Source organism: Capsicum annuum, chromosome 11 (genome assembly GCF_002878395.1).
Source record: "Capsicum annuum cultivar UCD-10X-F1 chromosome 11, UCD10Xv1.1, whole genome shotgun sequence".
Lineage (NCBI taxonomy): Eukaryota > Viridiplantae > Streptophyta > Magnoliopsida > Solanales > Solanaceae > Capsicum > Capsicum annuum.
Window position 1 is genome coordinate 2441841 of NC_061121.1, and position 10708 is coordinate 2452548.

Genomic DNA, 10708 nt, shown 5'->3' on the forward strand with positions numbered 1-10708 from the left:
AAGTCCTATGCAATTTATAGGCTTTCTGACCTGTAGAGAAGGTGAAAATGTATGTGTGTGGTGTTACTAGTTATGATTACAGTCATATCGAGCATGCTCGTGCTTATGTCGTGTTTGATCTTCTCTACGGGTTAAATTTTGTGCAGTTGCGGCTCAATTATAACTATTTTTAACTACAAGTTTATTCGAGCTCCTTTGCAAGTCTAAATTCTTTGCAATTTTGTTTCAATTGTAAGTGCATTTAAGCATGTATATATTTTTTTGATTTGATTCTAGTTGTTTGTATTTTTTGCTATGTTTTAATCACCTATGTTGGAGGGATATATATCTAATTCTATGATTGCGTAAGGCCGATGGTAGGAACGGAACTGGGGAAGGTATGTAGAAAAGACAATTCTTTTCTATTATATTAGATATATGAGACTAATTATATTAGATTAGTGTTAGTGATCCCGACTAATTGTGTTGAAAGTATTACATAGAGGAAATTGGTTGATTTAGAAACATGATTGGAGATTTATAGTGTCTTTTGCCAAGCTTCTATACGACAACAACATACCTAATGAAATCCCATAAGTGGTGTATGGGGAGGATAGAGCGTATACAAACCTTACTCATACCTCATGGAGGTAGAGAGGCTATTTTCGAAAGACCCTTGTCTCAATTGCAACAAAGATAAGTATTTATGAAAAGAAAAATCTAAAGTATTTGTGAAAAGAAAAAAATGGAAGTGGAGCAAACATAACAACTAATAAGGAAATAGTGCGGAGCATCCAAAAAGAAACAGTAGCAATGACAAAAATAATGCAATAATTGAAACACAATAAACAATAGATGACGATATTAAAAGCAAGAAACAACTAATACTACGACAGACACAACCAAGCCTGAACCAGTCAAAAAGATAACGCTCTACTACCTACTAAGTTCTACCGAATTCGTGACCTCCACACGCTTCCATCTAAGTTCATGTCTTCGGTAAGCTGAAGTTGCTCCATGGACATGACCAAGTTTCTATTATCAACTTTGAGATACACTTTTTTCAAAATTGCTTTTCAAAAAAGTAATTCCGGTGAGAAGCAGTTTGTGTTTGTCTAATAAAATTAAAGAACACTTTTTGAATAGTGTTTGGCCAAGCTTTTTAAAACTGTTTCTAAGTGTATTTTTCTCAAATGTGCTTTTCGGAAAAAACTAATTTTCTTTTAGCTTCTGAAAAATAGCTTCAACTACTCCACATAAGCTCTTATTTTCTCCCAAAAGCCTGCTAAACAACTTACTTTTATAAAATAAGCACTTTTTGTAAAATATAAGGGCTTTTGAGTTTTGAGCTCCCTAAAGTTTGGCCAAACATGCTATTAAAAAGTCTGTAAGTTTGAATATATCAATTCATTTAGAGTAATTTTGGGGCATCTAATTGGAATTATATTGAAATACTAACTAGTTGATAGGAATTGGGAGTTTGATTCTGTTTATTGTATGTGAGTGGAGCTAAGTTATAAGTAGAGGAAGTTGCTTGATTGAGAGACAACCTGAAATTGAGTAGGAAGTTTGAGTAAAACAGGTCTCATTTAGGGGAATTTGGTGGTCTAATTGTTATTATTCTGAAGTGTCTAGTTTAAACAAAAAAATTTGAAATTGTACTGTTGTGCTCTATCCATATAGGTACCAGTTAGTTGGTATTTAAGGTTTAGTTATTCTTGTCTCACTTTAACTATGTTAGTTGAGTGTGAGTTTAGAGAGGTTGTAGTTTAAGAGACTCCAAAATTGCAGATAATGTAGTAATATTGGAACGTTTTGGACCCAAATAGAGTGGAATGCTTACAGAATATTCTATACAGTCAGTCCTAGGTTTATTTAGGCTCGACACATTGTAGTGGTTTTTGTTGGACGGTCTTTGGAAATTGATTTTATTTGTTGGATGGAAAAGTGTGTTGATTATCCCCGTTCTCCCATAAAACAAAGACACTGTTTGGAATATGAGGTTCAAACAGTCTAGTGTTGTTTCAGAGACCTTGTCTTGTTTACTTATTAAACTGAAGAATACATAAAAGTTAAGACAGACTTTGAATAATGATACGTACCTATAAATTTGATACAGGAATTGTATCTAAAATGAGTTCGCTAATTTTCTAAAAGTAATTTTGTTAAACTAAATGGGATAGAGGGAATAGTTTTTAACAAGTAATTGAATACGTCTTGTTGCTTCTCTAGTTAGTCTTACAATTTTGATGTTGTTTTTGAAAATAATTGAGATGTTGTATTCATTCTCCTAATGAAGATAGAAACCGAATCATTGAATGAATGTCAGCATATAGTGTGAAAAGTTGTTCTGATGAAATTGAATTTTCTTTATTTTTATGGTCTCCATCGTGGATTTTTAATTTCTCATCATGAATATATTTGACAATACGGGGAGGCGAGACCAAAATTGTTCGGTCATGGGAAGAGGAGGTGTGAGGATGCGCCGATTGATGCGAGAGGTTGACTGTAGTAGGAGGTAGGAGAGGTAGAGTTAGACTGAAGAAAAACCGGGGGAAGTGATTAGACATGACATGACACAACTTCATCTGAATGAGTCACTGGGGACACGACATGAGATATGGAGGTATGGGGTTGACGTTAGGGTAAAAGGTTAGTAAGTAGCTGAGTGTTCCATGTGGGAGAGGGAGTGGGATAGCCTCCTTTTCTCTTATTCTTTTAGCATTGTTATTATTTAGTTATTGCGTATTTTCTTATTCTTTGATGTGTATTGCTATCTGTTTGTTGCTGCATTTGTTTGGTATCTTGCTATTTGCTGTCTATTTTCTTACAATCCTGCGTCGGATACTTTCCTTTTGAACCGATGGTCTTTTTGAAACAGTCTGTCTACCTTACAATAAGGGTAGCGTACATCCTAACCTCCCCAGGCCCCACTTATGGGATTACACTGGTTATTTTATTGGTGATGTTCGACTTTTCCATTGTGTTGCATTTTCTGTAAGTAAGTGTTTTTGCTGTTTTAACGTGTCATAAATGCCACGTAGTTGCTGCAATTTGGGATCTTTTTGCCATATTAGCCTGGACTAGCATCTCCTTGAGGTCATTGAACATGGGAATCAAAAGTTGCTTTAGTTACTTACAAAAAAGAGAAAAGAAAAAATAAAAAAACCCTTGAAGAACTCTTGTTTTGATCTGCATTTGTTTAAATTATGACGGTACTTGTGTTATTTATCATGTGTTTTGGTACAAGTCAATGTCAGTGCATTTAGATAGTTCTTATAGTAGTGGTAAGTCAATGACAGTGCATTTAGATAGTTCTTATTGTAGTTCTCTGATAGTTTTTACTTCAAATTACTAATAATGTTAAATCTGGAATATACAGATATCTGAAATACTTGGGATATGAGGTTGTGTATGTGCGCAACTTCACTGATGTGGATGACAAGGTGAGATGTACAATTTTTGGGAGTAAGTCTCTTTTATGTTCTCTCTCCCCAAGATAGAAAGAATTTTAGAGCCTTTTCTTTTTATCTTTTATGGATTAAAACTTGGCACCATCAGTTAGCTCACTGTATTGTATACTTCAGATGTGTGACAGTTGGTTCTTTCCAGATAATTCGTAGGGCTAATGAGTGTGGAGAAGACCCAACAGCTTTGAGTGGTCGATACTGCGAAGAGTTCCTAAAAGACATGGATGATCTCCAGTGCCTCCGACCGACTCATCAGCCACGTGTTACTGAGCATATGGAGCAGATTAAGGAAATGATAGATAAGGTGCTGACGTTAGATAATTACTTCCAAAACTTGTTCTTACAAGTTAAAGTTTGTTGACGATCTCTCCCATTTTCTCCATGTATTGAAATACCACTTGAACAGAGACAAGGCCTGACGCCTGTTGCTGTTAAAATATGCTATTGCAGTTTTCTGATGCAAGCTTTTCTCTCATTTCTTTTCCCTGGATGGAGGTTGTAATTGACTCCATCTCTAGTTAGAGATGTCTTCTGAATACTCTTGAGAAAGAGGCTGGAACATTCCGTGATATTATGCTTTGCACTGAGAAAGAGGCTGGAACATTTATTTTTGTATATAATGAGAGAAAAAGTACATATAGTAAGGATGAACAATTAGCAGAGGTAAAACTGAGTGTTGGATGAGAGGAAAGTGCAAAATACTGCTTAAAGTATGCAATTATATTATCTTTCTATCTTAGATCTACCTTAAGCTTCTTTCGGATTATTTTCTTTTCTCAGATATACTATGCATTTTTCTTACTGCTAATGATGTTGAGGCATCACCTGCAGATAATAACGAATGGTTGTGCATACGCAGTCAATGGAGATGTTTTTTTCTCTGTCGATAGTTTTCCAGAGTATGGTCGATTATCTGGACGAAAATTAGAAGATAATCGAGCTGGAGAACGAGTTGAAGTTGATGCAAGAAAGCGAAATCCTGCCGACTTTGCCTTGTGGAAGGTGGGAAGTTTTCTTTTAGTTTTCTACAGAGTACTGTTTTAGACTTAACGTGCCAACTTCATTTCTTTACAGGCTGCAAAGCCTGGTGAACCAAGTTGGGAGAGCCCCTGGGGTCTTGGAAGGCCAGGTTGGCATATAGAATGCAGTGCAATGAGTTCGCACTATCTGACACATTCCTTTGATATACATGGTGGTGGAATGGATTTGACTTTTCCTCACCATGAAAATGAGATCGCCCAGAGTTGCGCTGCTTGCCCGGACAGTAATATTAGCTACTGGATGCATAATGGTTTTGTGAACATAGATGATGAGAAAATGTCGAAATCATTGGGAAACTTCTTCACCATACGTGAGGTAGAATGTATCATTAGTTACTGTCTTAATGCTGTTGTTTTTTTTTATAATGTTTATGGATCATAGCATGCATATTTTGTAGGTTACTCGATTGTACCATCCCCTTGCATTGAGGTACTTCTTGTTGGGGAATCACTACCGGTCTCCAGTTAATTACTCAATATCACAGATAGAAATTGCTTCAGACTCCGTGTTTAAAATTTATCAGGTCAGGAAAAAATATTTAGTGTACTTCTATTATCTCTTTTTCAGTTATTTTTGCTTTACTGTTACCATTCTCAAAACGAGTTTAATTGTTTGCTTCTTGATGGTTGATACAAACGATTTATATGCAATTTGGTGTTCCTCTTTAATTTCTGTCTGTCCATACATGCTCCTTTTAGATCTACGGTCAAGGCTCTTAGGATTGTGCTCTATTGCTACTTCATATGCACAATAGCTGAACTTAATATGGTTTTGGCCTTTGGGCTTATGGCTTCAGCAACTTACTAGTTCAATTGAAAAAATGAAAGGTTGTCTGAAGCTTTTATATATATATTTTGATATGATCTTCCTCTTTTTACATGAATGCTCATGCGTTTTATAACTTTGTCTCGTCAATCCAAGAATCTATAGTTAGCATCTATCTTATTTTTAGATATTTATTTTTGTAAATTTTGTGATGATAGACCTTATATGATGCTGAAGAAGCCTTGTCAGCTTTTCAACAAGGAACTGAAACTGCAACAAATGTAAGGGGGCGTCTTAGCTCTCAGGCCCAAGAATGCATCAAGAATCTGCGTAATGAGTTGAGGACAAAGCTCTCTGATGATTTGCATACACCTACAATTTTAAATGCTGCTCTTCAAGATTCTCTTAAAGTTATGAATAGTTGCTCGACCATACTGAGGGTGGGAACTCTACTTTCTTTTTTAACTTCTGCATATGGCTGGTGTGATATAACTGAAATATTCCATCATCTCTCGATCTTTCCAGAAAAAGCAAAAGCAACAACACCCATCTGCTGCTTTGGCCATAACCGAGCTCCTGAGGGAAGTGAAGGCAGTATTGGATGTTCTTGGCTTGCTCGCTGGTTCAACATATGCTGAGGTGCTGCCAGAATTAGTACTCCCTGTATCTCAAGTTTTAGGCACTCTTTCCTTTTGTTAAAAAATGATTAGTAACTACAATATCATACCTGGTTTAGTCCCACTTAGTGAGGTCTGGGGAGGGTCGGGTAGGGTGTATGCAGACCTTACCACTGCCTCATCGTGAGGTAGAGATTCTGTTTCCGATAGACCCTCGGCTCTGTTTAAAAATGATTAGCACCTTTCTATATTTAAAATTAGTTAACACCGTCATTTCCATCTTGTCCGTCTTGTTATAGCCGTCATCCCATACAAAAACTATTTTTCTTTATATAAGTGTACTTCTGGTATTTTAATCATATTCGGTTTACGTTGGCAAAGTATTCCTGTCTTTGCAATCTTGTTTCCACTCTAGCAATGCTCAACAAATTCGAACAGGGGGTACCATTGCCTCATTTTTGTCTCATTTTTACCTCATTTATTTTGTTGTGCAGGTTTTGCAGCAGTTTAAAGAGAGGGCATTGATAAGGGCTGAGTTGACAGAGGAAGATGTTTTGCGTGCAATAGAGGAAAGAGCACTGGCAAGGAAAAACAAGGATTTCGCTAGAGGCGATCAGATCAGAACTGCTCTAGCATTGAAGGGTATCTCTTTAATGGATATCGTAGGGACGACTGAAACAGTTTGGAGGCCTGCTAGACCCGAACAGGAGCAGCCTGCCGCACCAGCTCAACCAAACCAGTCTGCTGCAGCATTGCAACAAGAACAGCCTGCTGCACCATCTCAACAAATGCCGCCCACTGCAAACCCACAACAAGAACAGCCTGCTGCACCACTTTAACAAGAACATCCTGCGGTGCCACCTCAGTAGACCTTCTTTGATTACTCAAGTGAAGATTCTTTTCTGGATTAATATTCATATTTGTTTGAGCTCTGTAACTTGTGAACTAGAAAGTTCATGGATGAGACATACATGATACAATTTATATCATTCGGCATGTAGCTAAGATGAGCCGAAGAATTATTTTCCTGGTTCATTCTCTTTACCGGGAAGATGAGCTGAGGCTCAGTGCCCACTTTTTGTTGCATTTCACGGCCCTGCAGCTCAACGAACTGACATTTTTGCCTAGAGTTAAGCAGTCCGATGACATGTAAACTTCATCATTGTTGTACTATTGTACTGATAAAACTTAAATGGCAGATAGCACTACTAGTGTTGGAGATATTCTTAGGCCTATTTCACCATTATGTGTTTTATTTTAGTTCTTGTGGAGATGCATTCCTTTTGGCCATTTTGTTCATCCATTTTCGTTGCTTGTGTTATAATTGCCAAGGAGTGAACGTCAATGCTTGACACCGTTTTTCCGGATCCAGACCCCAGGAATTTCACGGAGTATGTTGTTGTATGTCTAGCCTGGACATGTATGATTTAAAGTCCCATGAACCTCCCATTGCTTTTTCTTTGACCGACTACTTGTTCGGATGGTCTATTGGAAGCCATCCTTTTCAAACACCACTTAAGAGATTACACGGAATATATTGTTGTTCTTGCAAATTTGATTGTCGATTCTCCTTGTCATGTAGCATCTTTATTGAAGAGGCATATCCAACTATCAAAATCATTTACAGTTAAACCAGTTTTTGCATACTTAAAAATATCTCTCATGCTTCTAATTTTTCTATTCTGCTTTAGTATCTTCAGATCAATTTCAGATCATCAGGTCTGAAATTAGATTCAAAACTTTAAGAAGCTGATTTTGAGATGGTTAAATTTTAAATACATTGTAAGTTTTATTATTAGAGGGTCGTAAATGGCTATTTTGTGCACTTCCCCCCGTATTCCTACAAAGTGCGGTCTAAGGAAGATAGAGTGTACGTAGTTCATACCTTTACCTAGGAGGTGAAGGGGAGAGGCTATTTCCGGTAAGTCCCTGGCTCAGCACAAGAACTACCACAATAGGAGTAACAAGCAACAAGATATTTTAGTTAGAATAGGCTTATGATTGGGCTACATTTAGTTGATATGGACCAAATGGCCCAAAGTCTAATATCTATCTAAAAGTAAGAGTACGTGTTTTGATTTATGAGCAACTGCATAAATTCCAACAGTTGGGGCCTAACTATAGAATTTTTCTATATTTTACATAATTACTGAAATTCTGGTTTTAGTTTGTTGGGATATACAATTAGCTTCCATTGCATTTAACGAAGATACATTTTTTTCTTTATAAAGATATATAATTGGCTCCTTATACATTTTTTTCAATTTTGGGTCTATCAAAATACATAATACATCTAACGAAGATACATTTTTTTTTCTTGTAAAAGATACATAATTAGCTCCCGATACATTTTTTATGATTTTGGATCTGTTGAGATACATAATTAGCTCTCTGATACATTCAACGAAGATATATAATTAACTGAAATTTTTGTATTTACTTTATAAGCGTGGAGATTTGTGTAAATATGATAAGTTAAGGTGTATATTTATGTTATTTTAGCTTGATTTATTCATGTAAAGACCCAAAGCCCAGGACCAATCCAATCCACACGGATGAAAATGGGGCTCATTCTGTCCCAATTTATGTGATGCACTTTTTTTTTTTTAATCGGCGTCACGAAGTGTTGTCTTTTAGAAACAACTTAACTTGAAAATTCTTATTTACCTTTAATGAAAAATGATTTATAGCTACATTAATATCTAAGGTTTATTATAGATTACAAATGTTAAAAATCTTTCTCATCTTCATAAATTTTATCCCTGGTCAAAGTACGTGGGACAAATGAAGTAGTAATTTATAAAGCTAAAAGATGGAAACAACTCATTAAATAAAAATATTTTTGCTAGTATTGAACTTTCACAGTCAAAAAAAAAAAAATGTTGGAAAAGAAATTAGAAGAAAGCTTGAACGGGTCGGGGTGGGACCCATGGATCTATTGGAGGTAGGGCGGGTTGAAAATCGAAATCTCCAAAATTTAAATTCTGAATTCGCTTTTATTTGAATCCAATAAATGATACAACATGTTAAAAAATTTCACGTTCGAACCATTAAAATTTGAATTCTCAATTCGCTTCTAGTTAATTTAGTGTAAACATTGAGCACGAATAAATACTTTTTCTAAAACCAAATATGTCATGGAACATGTGAATAACACTCCTCAAGTCATGCCACTAACTTTGCAAGACAAATCACAATCAAAGCTTGAAGAAATTAATCCTTAGTCCTATGATATGATTATGACCATTATCATTAACATTATTACATGTCTTATTTTCTCTATCTTTAAGAATATGGAACTTAGTTGTGTCACAACAATTATGCCCACAACAAGGGAAAAAAAACAATAGTTCACTATACTAAATCTCTCGCAATGCGAGGATTTGGAGAAGGACTCAATCATGAGGATTTTTATATGCAACCTTACCTTATATTTGTACAAGAGCCTACTTCCAAGGCTTGAACCAGTTACTTTCTAGTCACATGGCCAGAGGCGGAGTCAGGATTTCTACTGAAGGGGTTCAAAATTTGAAGAAAAACTCACTGAAGGGGTTCAACATCTACAATATATACATAAAATCACTTTAATCATGTGTTAATAGTATAATTTTCGTCGAAGGGGACTCGGACGAATCCCCTATTAGTAGGCTGACTCTGCCTCTATATATGACAACAACGTTGTCGATTACTTTGAATCCGAACTTTTTTAAATAAAAAAGTTGTAGCATAAGATATAAGATCAAGCGTATTTTTATGTATATATGATTAAATATCGAATTTTCTTAATTTTTTCTGTATTTCAAAATTTGTTGAAAAAAATTCTGACTCCATCACTATTAACTAGTTGTCATCTAAGGACTTGACTTGAATTGTAAGCTTCGAATAAACGCCGCAAAGTCTAAAGAAAAATAAAAGTGAAAATAATAAAAGGATAATATGTCCACTTTGTTGGACTTTTTAATTTTCCACATAGAAAATGTAATAATTTTTCTTGATATTTATTGCATATAAAGTGTCATCATGATTCATGAGTTGTCTTATGAAGCTATATAGTAAAATGAAATAATTTCCTTTTTTGATGTCTTTCTTTAGTCTTTACGCTAGCTAAGTTTGCGCGACGTCAAGAGAAATTTGTCATTTATCGTGTTACTAAGTCAAATTATAAGATTGTTCTGAATAAAAAGTCATTTTCAAGCCTTAAATGAATCCTCTGTATAGAAATGAACGCGTTTTTACTAACCGGGGAAGAAAATGTTCCTTTTTTTAAGAGTATTCTTGCAAATAAAATAGTGTAGAGAACTCTTTTCTATTAATTAAATTTGTAATTTTTGACAAAATTGTGATAATTTTTCAACTCAAGTACTTGATTTTTGTTGTAGTTATTGAAGTAGATGGAAATAGTGGACCATCAATGAGTAGACATGATATTGGGCCCAATTTTGATGTATCAATTTTGAGTGTATACAATCGCGGTTATCGAGTCAGCTTATACGTATTTCAATTAATTATTATTTAAGAAAAAATGACATAAATATACACCTTACATTAATATATTTACACAAATTTTCACTCTTACAGAGTAATTATAAAGATCCCAACTAATTATCTATCTTTTGTTAGATGTATCGGGAGCTAATTATGTATCTCGATAGACCCAAAACTGAAAAAAATGTATCAGAAGCTAATTATGTATCTTTACAAAAGAAAAAATGCATCTTCGTCGGATGTATTATGTATCTCGACAGACCTCAAATCGAAAAAAATGTATTGGGAGCTAATTATGTATCTTTACAAAGAAAAAAATAAATCTTCATTGGATGTATCGAGGGCTAATTA

The 10708-nt window shown here is 35.1% G+C and overlaps 1 protein-coding gene across 1 annotated transcript in view; it reads left to right on the forward strand.

Moving 5' to 3' along the window:
* Window positions 1-7095, forward strand: part of LOC107847916 (cysteine--tRNA ligase 2, cytoplasmic) — a 10897-nt gene extending 3802 nt beyond the window's left edge. The window contains exons 2-9 of the mRNA XM_016692520.2: window positions 3362-3425; window positions 3592-3753; window positions 4281-4451; window positions 4524-4805; window positions 4888-5013; window positions 5474-5695; window positions 5781-5894; window positions 6367-7095. Coding sequence (XP_016548006.1) covers window positions 3362-3425; window positions 3592-3753; window positions 4281-4451; window positions 4524-4805; window positions 4888-5013; window positions 5474-5695; window positions 5781-5894; window positions 6367-6711 — 1486 coding nt within the window. The 3' untranslated portion in view covers window positions 6712-7095. The remainder of the gene's footprint in view (window positions 1-3361; window positions 3426-3591; window positions 3754-4280; window positions 4452-4523; window positions 4806-4887; window positions 5014-5473; window positions 5696-5780; window positions 5895-6366) is intronic.
* Window positions 7096-10708: the final 3613 nt, after the last annotated feature.